The 15,216-nt window shown below is 49.6% G+C and overlaps 1 protein-coding gene across 2 annotated transcripts; it reads left to right on the forward strand.

Moving 5' to 3' along the window:
* Window positions 4,252–14,980, forward strand: LOC100155138 (tubulin alpha-3 chain). Of its 2 annotated transcripts, XM_013981444.2 has the most exons (5): window positions 4,252–4,358; window positions 10,548–10,770; window positions 11,560–11,708; window positions 11,970–12,650; window positions 14,600–14,980. In XM_013981444.2, exons 1-5 carry the CDS (start codon window positions 4,356–4,358, stop codon window positions 14,894–14,896), a joined length of 1,353 nt encoding a protein of 450 aa, XP_013836898.1. In that variant the 5' UTR covers window positions 4,252–4,355; the 3' UTR covers window positions 14,897–14,980. The 2 variants fall into 2 exon arrangements, with proteins under 2 accessions (XP_013836898.1, XP_020929069.1); XM_021073410.1 differs by lacking the exons at window positions 4,252–4,358; window positions 10,548–10,770 and having other exon boundaries at window positions 10,777–11,708.

The raw sequence follows: 15,216 nt of genomic DNA on the forward strand, positions 1-15,216 counted from the left end.
TCTCCTGCTCTTTGACTTGATTTTGTCATTTGGTTAGATACCCACCAAGAAATGAACCCAGTTTATGGGTTTCACAAATATGACAACAGAAGTTGAAGCAACTTAAGAAAAATATGGATGAATTGGACTTCATCAAAATTAAAAACTTTTGGGAGTTCCTGTCGTGGCGCAGTGGTTAACGAATCCGACTAGGAACCATGAGGTTGCGGGTTCGATCCCTGCCCTTGCTCAGTGGGTTAACGATCCGGCGTTGCCGTGAGCTGTGGTGTAGGTTGCAGACGTGGCTCGGATCCTGCTTTGCTGTGGCTCTGGCATAGGCCGGTGGCTACAGCTCCGATTGGACCCCTGGCCTGGGAACCTCCATATGCCGCAGGAGCGGCCCAAAGAAATAGCAAAAAAAAATTAAAACTTTTGGAGTTCCCATCCTGACTAGTATCCAGGATGACGCAGGTTTAGTCCCTGGCCTCGCTTAGTATGTTAAGGATCTGGCATTGCTATGACTGTGGTGTAGGCTGGCAGCTATAGTTCCCATTCGACCCCTAGGCTGGGAACCTCCATATGCTGTGGGTGCAGCCCCTAAAAAGACAAAAAAAAAATTTAAAAAACTTTTGTGCTTCAAAGGATACCATCAAGAAAACGAAAAGAGGGGCGCTCCCGCTGGTCCTCAGTGGGTTAAGAAACCAACATGGTCTCTGTGAGGACGTGGGTTCTATCCCTGGTCATGCTCAGTGGGTTAAGGATCCGACTTGCCACAAGCTGCAGTGTGGGTGGCAGACTCGGCTCATATCTGATGTTGCTGTGGCTGTGGTGTAGGCCAGCAGCTGCAGCTCTGATTCGACCCCTAGCCTGGGAACTTCCATATGCTTCAGGTGGGGACATAAAAAGAGAAAAAAAAATGAAAAGATGAGTTCTTGCTGTGGTGATGTGGGTTAAAAATCCAACTTCAATGTCTCAGGTTGCTGTGGAGGCACGGATTCGAAATACAGACCGGTGGAGAGAGTTAAAGGATACAGCACTGGCTCAGATTCAATTCCTGGCCTGGGGAACTTTCATATGCTGCGGGTGTGGCCATAAAAAAGAAAGAAAAAAAAGATAATAATCCATAGAATGGGAAAAATTTTGCAAATCGTATCTTTGATAAAGGAGATTGTATCGAGAACATATAAAGAACACTCACAATTCAACAACAAAAAGATAAACAGCCCAATTTAAAAATGCACAAAAGATCTGAATAGACATTTCTTCAGAGAAGATATACAAATACCTAATAAGCACATGGAAAGTTTCTTCAAATCATTAGTTGTTAGGGAAATGCAAACAAAACCACAGTGCAATGCATCCCCTTGGATGGCTATAGTTAAAAAGTCAGAAAATAACAAGTGTTTAAGATAATGTGGAGTAATTGGAACCCTCATACACTGCTGGTGGGAATGTAAATTGGTGCAGCTGCTTTAGAAAGCATTGGGCAATTCCTTAAAATGTTAAACATGAAGTTACTGTATGATCCAGCCATTCTGCTCCTAGAAATGAAAAGGTGCAGCCATACAAAACTTTCAAGTAAATTTTTACAGCAGCATTACTCATAATGGGTGGGGGCTGGCAAGTGACTGCTAACATGTACAGAGTTTCTTTCTGGGGTGATTAAAATGTTCTGAAATTAGGCAGCGGGGATGGCTGCACAAGTCTGCAAATATATAAAAAACATGGAACTGTACATTTTAAGCTGGTGAGGTATGTGAATAAAGTTGTTATACAAATAAAAGATAAAGCAACAATTGTTTGCAAGAACTCCAGGGACAGGAAGGGCTGAGTGGTCAGAGGGAGATGAAGCCTAGTAAATAGGAACAGAATAAGAAGTTGGGAGACCACTGTTTCCCCCAAAACTGGCCCCTCTGCATTGCTTGACTCAGGTGAAGGCATTACTGTCCTGACTCTTTGAGTCACAGAGACTACATGCCACACGTGACCAAGATGTCCCTGTGTCCTTCTGCCTCCTGGAGCTCCCCTTTCTGTTAGCATCCAAATGACATTGTTCAAATAGCTCATTTATCAGGTAGCCCAGGCCCTCTGCAGCTTCTGGGAGCTTTTTGTGGGGAAAGGGTTGCGGCAAAAGAAATCTTACATTTCCCCCAAGTCATTGCTATATTTACTCCACTTTTGTCTGTCTCCTGCAGTTTCTGTCCTCTTGTCCACTTACTGGATACCCCTTTCTCCTAATCTGCTATTCTCCTGGGGCCAAATTTAGCTCAAACTCCACCATTCAAAGTCCACCAACATGTTCCCCCATATTACTTCTCCAAAATTATTGCCATTACTCTTTACCATGAACAGGTTTCCCTGCTCTTCGTTCTTATTGTCCCCTGTTCCTGGTATGGCAGTCACATTGATCCCCATCTGCTCCAGCTCATACCAGGGGTGCATTCTCCCCATCTCCTGTCAGCCTCTCTGCCCAAGGCTGGCCCTGCTTCCTGGCACCCATCATGTTGGACTTCCCTGGGAAATGGAGGGCTTCTGGTTTTCCCTAGCTAGCTGCCTGACCCTTCCAACCCCCAGACCACACTCTCAGAAGTCTGCTAGAACAAGGAAGGAGGGTAGATGAAGTTAGTCTCACTGAATCTACGGTGGTGATGCAGGGGTGGGGTGGGGGGGTGTTGCTCAAGCCCAGGGCATTCAATCTGTCACTGTGAACATTACCCTATGACTCTATTGGCCTAGCAGGGGTAGGCAGATATGAACTTTACATCTGCATTGTAAAATGTGTTTGCAGGAGTTCCCACTGTGGCTTAGCTGTAACAAATCTGAGTAGTATCCATGAGGAATCGGGTATGAACCCAGGCCTCGCTCATTGGGTTAAGGCTTCAGCATTGCTGTGAGCTGTGGTGTAGTGGGGCAGCTACAGATCCGATTGGACCCCTAGCCTGGGAACTTCCATATGCTGTAGGCCTGGTTCTAAAAATACAGAAAAAAAACCAAAAATAAATAAATAAATAAATAAAAAGTGTTTGGAGTTCCTGTTGTGATGCAGCAGGATCTGGATGGGCATTTCTCCAGCCCCAGGACACATGTTCCATCCCCAGCTGTCACAGTGGATTAAAAAGTTGCCACAGCTGCTGTTTGGATTTAGTCTCTGGGCTGGGAATTTCCGTATGCCGTAGGTGGTGCCATAAAAATGTATTTATATGAATATATAATTTATTTTTATTTATATTCTCTTTAACTCGTTTTTGGTCCTGCTTAGAAGAGCCAAGAAGGGGCTCATCTCCTCTATGAGGTAAAGAGACTCTTCCATGGACCAGCAGGAGGGATAGGGGATTTTGGGAGGGTGGGAAACCGAGGTTATCGGTCCCCCTTCCAGGAACCTTGTAAAAGTGGCCAAGGTCTGTGAGTAGGCATGTAATTCTCTGGCTTCCTGCAGAGACCACCTTCAGGATCTCCTGTACCATCCTCCCCCTAAATGGCCGAGCCAACCTGCCTCTACTTCTACCCACTCTGGAAAGCCTAGCCCCCTGATCTGGCTGTGGCCAGCTACCCTCTTCACGGACTTTCAAACCTCCTTGTTGTCCCCATGCCCTCCAGCATTGCTGCTTGGAAACCTCGCGATACCTTTTTTTTTTTTGGTCTTTGTTTAGGGCCGCACCCGCGGCATATGGACTTTCCCACAGCAACGCAGGATCTGAGCCGACTCTGCGACCTACACCAAAGCTCAGGGAAACTCCGGATCCTTAACCCACCCAGCGAGTTCAGGGATCCAACCCGTGTCCTCAAGGATACTAGTCGGGTTCCTTAACCACTGACCACCACAGGCCCTCGCGATACTTTTGAGACCTGCGCAGAAGCCCCTCCTGCTGAGGGGGAACTACCCAGCCCCAGCTTCTCAGCACATCCTTCCGGGAGCCACTCATGTGGTCTGCCGTCACGTGCTCTCGCGGGAGTCCGGGATACTGACATTTGCACCAGTAACAGGTTGCTAACTGAATAGCCCTTCCATGCCCTGTCACTTCCCACACCCTGTGCAGCTCCACAGCGAGATGGCCGTTTTACAAATGAATTATGGGGCCTCCCTCTCCTGCCCCGCCCTCCGGCATCTCGGCAGGCATTAGTCCGCAGTTTCCCGCCAACACAGCCACTTCCCGCCCAAAGTGTTGACCAATCAAAAGGGAGTTCACTGGTCAAGGAAATGGCCAATCGTCATTGTGGTCTTGGCTTTCGGCCTGCCCCCAAAGCTGTTGGAGCCAATGGCAGTTGCGCAGTCAGTACCCAATCAGGATGTGGCATATGGTACTGTGGCTCCGCAGTTGGGAGCTCGGCGTCGGAGTGAGAGGAGTTGAGTGTGGTGCGGCCTCATAGTGACCACTATGGTACTGGGCAGTGGGACCTTGGGGGTCGGGCTTGGACCGGCAGAGGGCCCTGGAGGGATGGAGGGGCCCGGGAGTGGGCCCTGGAGGGACGGAGGGATCTGGAGGGGCCTGGGGAACTGGCGGAGAGGCCTGGGCCCAGTTAGCAGGGTAGTGTTCAGAACGTTTGAGTCTGGGGCAGGCACCAGGTTTGCTCCACAGGTGCAGTAAGTAGCCCCTACCTTCACCCCTCCAGACTCTCGCTCACTCTCTCTCTTTTTTTTTTTTTTTTTTTTTTTTTTTTGTGGCCACATCTGCGGCATATGGAAGTTCCTGGCCAGGGATCTTAGCAGAGCTGCAGCTGGGCTTACGCCACAGACTCTTTCTTCTTGGGGCAACCCAAGGGTTGCACTCGAGCATTCTCATTTGAACTCACAAGGGCACTTAGAGAAATAACCCTTGAAATAGGAATATTAGCTGATGATCTGTGCTGAAAAGTCTTGCTTTCTCCGTTAAATAAGATTGTGCTTTTTTTTTTTTTTTAGGTTGTTTGGTTTTTTTGAGGTAAAACCATGCAAACAGGAATAGATATACATGCGTCCCCCTTTTGTTGCACCTTGCTTTTTTATTGTGCAAACAGACCAGTTACCTGTGTCCCAGTGAGCAAAGACCTGTGTCCTTGTTTACCACCATGTAGTATTCCACATGTGCTCAGCCTGTTCTGAATTGCTGGACATGAGGATGTTTTACAGTCTTTTACACGTGGAGTTGCAATGAGGAATCTATTCCTGCACCATGTGTTACTGGTTGGTGTATGTGTGTATGGAATGCCAGAAGTGAATGGCTCTGATTTGGTAGATAGTGTCAGATTCCCTTCCATCAGCAACACATACATAAGTTCATTCTAAACGTCCTCAGTTCATAAGTATCTAGTTAGTTGTTGAATTAATTATATTTACACACCATGGAACTCAGCCAACACATCTGTCATTGCACACACCTAAAACCAGTGGTGGAGGGTCGTGTTGTGGCTCAGCAGTAGCCAGCCCAACTAGGATCCAGGAGGATGCAGGTTCCATCCCTGGCCTCGCTCAGTGGGTTAAGGATCTAGCATTGCCCATGAGCTGTGGTGTAGGTCTCAGCCTCGGCTTGGATCCCACACTGCTGTGGCTGTGGTCTAGGCCGGCACCTGTGGCTCCAATTCAACGCCTAGCCTGGGAATTTCCATATGCCGCAGGTGCAGCCCGGAAAAGCAAAAACAACAACAAAAAACCCCACTGGTGCCTGAATCAGCCCTATGTGAACAGAGGCTGGAATGACCCCTGGCAGGGCTTTACCTGACCCAGGTCATGTCTCTTATTCACAGTTAACTGAGGCTGATGTCATCCCAGCCCTGTGTCCTCTTCTGATCACTGTGGTAACTTCCAAACTCTGAAAAGTTAGTAACTATAAAATAACTCACACTAACCCCTGCATTCTCCCTTTGCAAAAAATTGGTTTTGAAGCTTCTCTTATTGGTCATTGCACAGCATGAAATCAAGCTGCTCAAAAAATTGGGGGTGGGGGAGTTTCCATTGTGGTGCAGTGGAAACTAATCCGACTAGTATACATGAAGACTTAGGTTTGATCCCTGGCCTCGCTCAGCTGGTTAAGGGTCTGGCGTTGCTCTGAGCTGTAGTGTAGGTCGCAGAGGCGGCTCAGATCCTGAGTTGCTGTGGTTGTGGTTGTGGCTGTGGCGTAGGCCAGCAGCTGCAACTCTAGTTCCACCTCTAGCCTGGGAACTTCCATGTGCAGCTGGTACCGTCCTAGAAAGCAAAAAAAAAAAAAAAAAAAAAAAAAAACATTTGGTAGAGTTGAATTATTCCATGTATAAAGGAAAGGTATCTTCTACTACCAGATGGGTAAAATGAAGCTTCAGGATTAGAAGAAATTTGTACACAAGAAACTTGTACACTTGCTTATTTTTTTAGGAGCTGTTATTTTAGCAAAGGCTTTGTCTTAAATAAGAAAAATACCATGGTTAGTACTTTTAGAAGAGCTGTTTAGCCATTGTTTGTTGGTATGGCAGGGTCTTCTCAAGTTCACAGGACTTAGTTTAATGAACTAAATTAGGAAATGTCTACTGATGAGTTGGTATGAATATAACAAGTCCAGAAGCTGAGTAGAATTTCTAGACTTCCAGGCCATCACTCTTCAGAGCTAGGAGATTAGCTGGGATGTAATCATGATTATATCATGTGGAAATAATACCCTTGCTTAAAATTATCTATCTCATGATGTTGCCATTTTGATGGCCTATATTATCTTCATTCAGGTTATTGCTCTTTTTTTTTTTTTCTTTTCTGTTTTGGCAGTCCTGTGGCAGTATATGGGGTTCCTGGGCCGGGAATTAGATCTGAGCCACAGTTACACCTGTGACCTATGCCACATCTGTGGCAACGCCAGATCCTTTAACCTATTGTGCCAGGCCAGGTCTCAGCGCTCCAGAGATGTTACAGATTCTGTTGCGCAACAGTGGAAACTCTGGATTTTGAAATTTTTGAGCAAATCTTTGTGCCTGATTTCGTGAGAGATACTGGTCTGTAGTTTCCTTATAGTAAACATCTTTGGTTTTGGTATCAGGGTAACACTGGCCTCAGGAAATGAGTTGGGAAGTGTTCCCTGTTCTATTTTTCAGAAGAGTTTGTAGGGGAGGAAAAGTTTTCTTCTACTTCTCTAGGTTTTTTTGGTTGGTCTAATAATCAGATTGGCAGAAAACAGAGTAACAAGAACAGAACAAATTTAACTTTGTATATATAGAAGGGGGTTCTTTGTTTGGGGTTTTGTTTTTTTTTTGTTTTTTTTGTTTGTTTGTTTTGGTTTTGTCTTTTTAGGGCCAAAACCGTGGCACATGGAGGTTCCCAGGCTATGGGTTGAACTGGAGCTGGAGCTGCCAGCCTACACCATAGCCACAGCAACACAGGATCCGAGCTGCATCTTCGACCTACATCACAGCTTACAGCGATGCCAGATCCTTAACCCACTGAGCAAGGCCAGGGATTGAACCTGTGTCTTCATGGATGCTAGTCAGATTTGTTTCTGCTGAGCCACAATGGGAACTTCAAACATGGAAGTTCTCTAGGTATAGGACTAAGAAGTGACCAAAGCAGGCTGTTTATATATCTTTTTAGACAAATAATCAGTTATTTATGGGGATTTGACAAAAGAAGAGGGCTTTTGCTTGGGGTAGCAAATTAATGAAAAAGTAACAAAGTTTGTTTATGCAGCTTTCTCAGCCTTAAATTCCCTACCTCCAGGGATCACCATGCCTTCTCTCCTCTCTTCCCCTCCAGCACAGGGAGGATGCCTCCCCACAGGAGCTTTGTTTCCTGCTTTCAGGGGAGCAAAGGAGGGTCAGAGTGTTTTTCTGGTACCAGCTGATTCTCAAATAACTTAATTCAGAGTAATCAATGTGCCACCCTAGTGTATTTTGGGGTGGCTTGCCCTGAGCGCCATCGTTTTATAGGTCATTGACTTTAGACTCTTACCTGTGTGTGTGTGTGTGTGTGTGTGTGTTCCCATCTGAATACTATATTTTAGTTGTATCTCACAAATTTGGTATGTCATGTTTTCATTTTTATTCTACTCAAAATACTTTCTAATTTCCCTTGTTATTAGTTTCCAAATAGCTGGGAATTTTTCAGTGGTCTTTGTGTTAATGATTTGTAATTTAATTTCAACTTTCAGAAAACACATTTTGTGTTATTTGAATTTTTTTCCTTTTTTTTTTTTTTTGGTCTTTTGTGTTTTTAGGGCCGCACCCATGGCCTATGGAAGTTCCCAGACTAGGGGTCCAATCGGAGCTGTAGCTGCCGGCCTACACCACAGCCACAGCCATAGCCACAGCCACAGCAACACCAGATCTGAGCCATGTCTGCAACCTACACCACAGCTCATGGCAACGCTGGATCCTTAACCCACTGAGTGAGGCCAGGAATTGAACCCATGTGCTCATGGATACTAGTCGGGTTTGTTAACCACTGAGCCCTGATTGGAAGTCCGTTATTTGAATTTTTAATTAAAATCTTTATTAGCATGGGTTTGCAGTTAGTTGAATTTTCGAAAATAAATTGTAAAGTTTTATTACAAATAAAAATGAGGTTCTTAAAAACTCAACTTGCCCTGATATGAAACAATTTAAAAACGTTTAAATATGTATTGAGAAGACCCAGGCTTTTTTTTTTTTTTTTTTTTGGTCTTTTGCCTTTATCTAGGTCCGCTCCCAAGGCATATGGTGATTCCCAGGCTAGGGGTCGAATTGGAGCTGTGGCCTCCAGCCTACGCCAGAGCCACAGCAATGCAGGATCCGAGCCACGTCTGCGACCTACACCACAGCTCATGGCAACGCTGGATCCTTAACCCACTGAGCAAGGCCAGGGATTGAACCTGCAACCTCATGGTTCCCAGTCGGATTTGTTAACCACTGAGCCACGACAGGAACTCTGAAAAGACCCAGGCTTTTTAAAAAAACAAGTTGGAGTTCCCATCGTTGTGCAGCGGAAATGAATCCAACTAGGAACCATGAGGCTGCAGTTTTGATCCTTGGCCTTGCTCAGTGGGTTAAGGATCCAGCGTTGCCATGCGCTCTGGTGTAGGTCGCAGACACAGCTTGGATCCAGCCTTGCTGTGCCTCTGATGTGGGCTGGCGTCTACAGCTCCAATTTGACCCCTAGCCTGAGAACCTCCATATGCCTGGGTGCAGCCCTAAAAAGACAAAAAAAAAAAAAACAAAAAAAACCAAACCAACCAAAAAACAGGTTTTTCATTACTAAAAAAGATATGTCTTTAAGTAAATATAATAAAACCCCATCTTTCATAGGTAATACAGATGGTTCTAGTGATCCAGTCAAGCACTTAAGGTCTTCAGCTTCTACTTTTTGTTCATTTGTTCTTCTTTTTTTTTTTTTTAATGGCCGCACTCTCACAATTTGGAATTTCCCCAGGCCAGGGATTATATCTGTCTTTTGTCTTTTTGTCTTTTGTTGTTGCTATTTCTTGGGCCGCTCCCGCGGCATATGGAGGTTCCCAGGCTAGGGGTTGAATTGGCGCTGTAGCCACCAGCCTACGCCAGAGCCACAGCAACGCGGGATCCAAGCCGCATCTGCAACCTACACCACAGCTCACGGCAACGCCGGATCGTTAACCCACTGAGCAAGGGCAGGGACCGAACCCGCAACCTCATGGTTCCTAGTCGGATTCGTTAACCACTGCGCCACGACGGGAACTCCCAGGGATTATATCTGAACTGCAGCTGTGACAATGCCGATCCTTTAACTCACTGTGCCAGGCCGGAGATCGAACCTGCACCTCCACAACAACCTGAGCCACTGCAGTCATGTTCTTAACCCACTGTGCCACAGTAGGAACTCCAGTATTCCTTCATTTTTGTTGAATGACTAAACTGGATGGTGGTAGAGACGGTTGGCCGGCATTTTCTCTGCCCACCCTGCTCAGTCTCAGGAGTGGAGGAATTTCCAGCTGGTGTATCAGCTGTTTTTGCCTTGGCCATCTTAGGGTTTGGGGTTTTCTTGGCATCTCTATCTGTAATGAAGTTGAGGTAGGTGCTTCCATTAGGTTTCACCTTGATTTCCTTATTTTCATGGTGAAGAGGCCCCAGTGGAATTGAGGTCTATAACCCAATACCAGTTCTGTCTTGCTGGTCTGCCTTATTCTCCACACCCTGGTTGTTGGCCCCTCCATCACCTCTTCTGCTCAGGAGAGGAAACCAATCCAACTAGGAACCATGAGGTTGCAGGTTTGATCCCTGGCCTTGCTCAGTGGGTTAAGGATCTGGCATTGCCGTGAGCTGTGGTGTAGGTCACAGACATGGCTTGGTTCTGGCATTGCTGTGGCTCTGGCGTAGGCTGGCAGCTACAGCTCTGATTAGACCCCTAGGCTGGGATATCCATATGGCACAGGTGTGGCCCTAAAAAGACACACAAAAAAATAAATTACCTATTTTGTTTTATTTTTATTCTTTATAAAAAAAGGTTTTTTTGGCCACACCCGTGGCATGCAGAAGTTTACGGGCCAGGGATGAAACTCCTGCCAAAGCAGTGACAACACTGCATCCTTCACCTGCCGATCCAATAGGGAACTCCAAGATAGTGGGTCTTATTTGCAGTGACAACTGCCATGCAGACAGGGGCCTCACACATATGTTCTGGTCCCCAGCGCGAGTGCATCTCTATCCACGTGGGGCAGGCAGGGGTTCAGATCGGCAATGCCTGCTGGGAGCTGTACTGCCTTGAACATGGAATTCAGCCCGATGGTCAGATGCCCAGTGACAAAACCATCGGCGGTGGGGACGACTCGTTCAACACGTTCTTCAGTGAGACTGGGGCCGGCAAGCACGTGCCCAGAGCTGTGTTTGTGGACCTGGAGCCCACCGTGGTTGGTAGGTGCTCGGCCCACTGGGCGGCTCTGCTGGGGGATGGGAGAGCCTCGAGAGCCCATGTAAGCTCCTTTGGGTCCCTCTGTGGAGAGGACGGACGCATGTGTGCTTGCCCGGGGCCACGTTGGCCGAGCAACTGAAAGGTCAGTGCTTGAAATGTGGGGCTCAGGTTCCTAATTTAGGGAAATCTATACAGAAAAAAGCTGCTTTGCCAGCTGTAAGACAGGCTGCCCAAGACACCACCCCACCCCGGGCGGTCAGGGGGTCGTGTGCACCCTGCCTACAGGTGGTGGTGCAGGCCCCCCCTGCTCTGTGTGCTCTGGGCTGGTGCAGGAGAGTTTGGCCTGAGTCTCGGACTTAGAAAGGTGAGTAGAGCACCTTGGCTAGGTTGCTGAGAGTAGAAGCCCAAGGTAGTTCCCAAGGGGAGCTGCAAAGAGAGAGCAGCTTTCCTGGCCACCCGGGGGGATGACAGAATCTCCACGGCTGGCAGAAGCCACAGCCTTGTCTCGTGTGTCAGGGACCTTTCAGCGATGCCCTGGACGGAGCATGGCATGTGCAGAACCGCCTGTGTGTGGGCGGGAGAGCGTGTCCCTCCTTTGGGGTCCAGTCAGGCTCTACCTTCCCGGGGCCGTAAACGGCAGATGAGGCATGCGGATCACATGGAGGCCTCCCTGGGAGATGCTGTCGGGCTCCAAGGAGCGGCCGTGCCCGAGAGAACTGGACGGGCCTGGCCTGTCTGTCCTGGTGAGTCTGCAGTCACCCTCAAGAGCGTGGCCCGCATGTCCTTTGCAGATGAAGTGCGCACGGGGACCTACAGGCAGCTCTTCCACCCGGAGCAGCTGATCACCGGGAAGGAAGACGCAGCCAACAATTACGCCAGAGGCCACTACACCATCGGCAAGGAGATTGTCGACCTGGTGCTGGATCGGATCCGCAAACTGGTAGGAAGGGCCCTGGCAAGGCTTCCCGGACGGGAGGGCAGGCCTGCCTGGGATGTTTTCCCTCCCCGTCTCTTGGCAGCACCACGAGGCCCGCCAGGCCCTTCCTTCGCAGTGTGGCTGGGGCACGTCCCTGCGTCTGACCTCTAAGGGTGACTTGTGCTCCCTGTGGACACCGTGAACCCGAGTCAGCTTGCGGGGGCAAGGAGGGCGCCTGGCCGTGGCCTGGGCGGGTGTGGACCCACGGCCTCTGCTCTCCCGCAGGCGGACCTGTGCACGGGGCTGCAGGGCTTCCTCATCTTCCACAGCTTTGGGGGCGGCACCGGCTCGGGCTTCGCATCTCTGCTCATGGAGCGGCTCTCGGTGGACTACGGCAAGAAGTCCAAGCTGGAGTTCGCCATTTACCCGGCCCCCCAGGTCTCCACGGCCGTGGTGGAGCCCTACAACTCCATCCTGACCACGCACACGACCCTGGAGCACTCGGACTGCGCCTTCATGGTGGACAACGAGGCCATCTACGACATCTGTCGGCGCAACCTGGACATCGAGCGGCCCACCTACACCAACCTCAATCGTCTGATCGGGCAGATCGTGTCCTCCATCACAGCCTCCCTGCGCTTCGACGGGGCCCTCAACGTGGACCTGACGGAGTTCCAGACCAACCTGGTCCCCTACCCCCGCATCCACTTCCCCCTGGCCACCTACGCCCCGGTCATCTCGGCCGAGAAGGCCTACCACGAGCAGCTGTCTGTGGCCGAGATCACCAACGCCTGCTTCGAGCCGGCCAACCAGATGGTCAAGTGTGACCCTCGCCACGGCAAGTACATGGCCTGCTGCATGCTGTACAGGGGAGACGTGGTCCCCAAAGACGTCAACGCGGCCATCGCCACCATCAAGACCAAGCGCACCATCCAGTTTGTGGACTGGTGCCCGACTGGGTTCAAGGTAGGCTGGGCAGCAGCGAACGTTCACCTTTAACCCCGGGGGCAGACCCTGGGATGGAGTGCTGCCCCCTTGCAGATGGCCCCCTGTTCCGAGTCAGCCGGGCTCTGTCAGGGCCCACTAGCCATTGGAACAATTCATTCACTGGTGTCTCTGCAACTCCCTGAGTCATCCCAGGATGTATCTGTGGAGTGTACTGTTTACAGAAATTATCCGGAATAGTGTTTGGGTGGTAGCAGCATTGTGGAAATCTAGGTTGACTGAGATACAACACATCCAGACCTCCTGTTGTGGCACGTAGGAAATAAATCTGACTAGTATCCATGAGGATGTGGGTTTGATCCCTGGCCTCACTAAGTGGGTTAAGGATCCGGTGTTGCCATGAGCTGTGGTGTAGGTTGCAGATGCATCTTGGATCCTGCATGGCTGTGGCTGTGGCGTAGGCTGGCAGCTGTAGCTCCGATTCGACCCCTAACCTCGGAATTTCCATGTGCTGGTGTGGCCCTAAAAAGCCAAAAAAAAAAAAAAAGAAGAAAGAGGAGTTCCAGTCATAGTGAGACAGAAGCAAGTCCGACTAGGAACCATGACGTCATGGGTTTGATCCCTGGCCTCAGTCAGTAGCCTAAGGATCCGTTGTCTTGAGCTGTGGTGTTAGTGGCAGGCTTGGCTCAGATACTGCATTGTTGTGTGGAGCTTCTGAGTTGCAGAACTGTCCTGAATCTCTGTGGCAAAGTAGCAGCCTTGAGGCACTGTGGCCATGTGGCCTGGGTTGGCCGCGGATGCAGCTTGCTGCAGCCTTCCATGGGTGCAGGAAAGAGCCTTGCTCCCATCCTTGATTCCTAAACCCACTCAGCTTTTTCCCTCTGGGACCAGAGCTGTGCTTCCCTGAGCCTCACTATTCTTGTGTCTGCTGGCTCTCACCCTCTCTGTGGTGCTGGGTTCCCAACTCAGACTTTCTACTCCAGGGGTCAGCATAGCTGGCAGACTAGTCACCAACTTTTTTTTTTCTTTTTGGTCTTTTTGCCTTTTCTAGGGCCGCTCCCACGGCATATGGACATTCCCAGGCTCAGGGTCTAATCGGAGCTGTAGCCGCTAGCCTACGCCAGAGCCACAGCAATGCCGGATCCGAGCCACATCTGCAACCACGATTGAGCCACGATGGGAATTCCCCAGTCACCAACTCTTGTGAATGAAGTTTCATGTGACATAGCTGTCCTTGTTCACTGGTACACTGTCACACTGGCACATTGCTCTTGTGCTACAAAGACACAGTTGAGTAGCTGTGACAGGCTCCATGGCCCAGCAGCCAAGAATGTACCATCTTGCCCTTGCAGACAAAGTTTGTTGACCCTGAATATTCTGCCCAAACCTCTGGTTTGTGATCCCTTACCGCTGCTTGGATTGCCTGCCCCTTTGTCCTCGGGCAGGAACCACCTCTGCCCCCACATACAGCATGCATGTGGGCCATGTCCTGTGGTAGTGGTGGCAATGTCTGGGACCTCTGGTAGTGTACCTGTCACTGCTACGCAGTTTGGTGGGAAAGCAGGGGATGTGACCCTGCCTCATGACTCCACAGTTGTGTCCTCTGAACCTGCCTGGTGGGAAAAGGCTTCAGCCACAGATATTAATTCCCATCTTGTCAAAGCCTCTGGAGAAAATAATGCGTGAAGAATCCCAAGCAGTGTCCCTTCTCAGAGAGAAGACAGTCCTTTCACCTGGGCACCTATCACATGTCAGTTCCTGGCACACAGCCCCTTTGCCACCTTGGGGTTGAACCAGGTAGCAGGCTCTAGGGCTCCTTTTCCCTGCTTTCCTTGTCTGGAAACTGGCACTAAGCAGAGTGCAGGGTGCACCCAGCCTCCCCCAGGTTGCCAGCAAGCATCTTTGTGCCTTGTTTCCATGAACTCAGCCATTTCTGTGTTTGATGAAAGCTTTCTTCCCCTCTCCGGCAGGTAGGCATCAACTACCAGCCCCCCACGGTGGTCCCAGGGGGAGACCTGGCCAAGGTGCAGCGGGCCGTGTGCATGCTGAGCAACACCACGGCCATCGCCGAGGCCTGGGCCCGCCTGGACCACAAGTTCGACCTCATGTATGCCAAGCGTGCCTTCGTGCACTGGTACGTGGGGGAAGGCATGGAAGAGGGCGAGTTCTCGGAGGCCAGGGAGGACCTGGCGGCTCTGGAGAAAGATTACGAAGAGGTGGGCGTGGACTCGGTAGAAGCAGAGGCTGAGGAGGGGGAGGAGTACTGAGTGGGAAGGCAAGGTGTGGCCCCCCCTTTCACCCTGCGCTGTAACGTTCCAGATGTGTTTACCTATTAAAGTTTCTGAATTAAACCTCTGTCTCGTGCTCAGCTGGAATGCACTCTGCCCACAGAGGCAGGGAAGATCCCTGCCGGGCTGCATGGACAGCTGTCTAGCTACATAGGTGGTGTTGCTGTGTGGCTGGGCCCATGCTTATGTGAGGAGCTGGTGCTTCTGTGACATGACTGGGGAAGGAGTCAGTGTTTCCAATTCAAGTTTGTGGTTTTTTTGTTTTTTTTTGTTTTTTGTCTTTTGTCTTTTTTTAGGGC

Source organism: Sus scrofa, chromosome 14 (assembly GCF_000003025.6).
Source record: "Sus scrofa isolate TJ Tabasco breed Duroc chromosome 14, Sscrofa11.1, whole genome shotgun sequence".
Lineage (NCBI taxonomy): Eukaryota > Metazoa > Chordata > Mammalia > Artiodactyla > Suidae > Sus > Sus scrofa.

What these genes read in the sequence shown, in the direction of transcription:
- LOC100155138 (XM_021073410.1), top strand. Translation starts at nt 11,298, where the DNA reads ATGCCCTGGACGGAGCATGGCATGTGCAGAACCGCCTGTGTGTGGGCG. An exon ending in TGGATCGGATCCGCAAACTG is followed by an intron (nt 11,709 to 11,969) that starts GTAGGAAGGGCC and finishes GCTCTCCCGCAG; the next exon opens with GCGGACCTGTGCACGGGGCT. An exon ending in GGTGCCCGACTGGGTTCAAG is followed by an intron (nt 12,651 to 14,599) that starts GTAGGCTGGGCA and finishes CCTCTCCGGCAG; the next exon opens with GTAGGCATCAACTACCAGCC.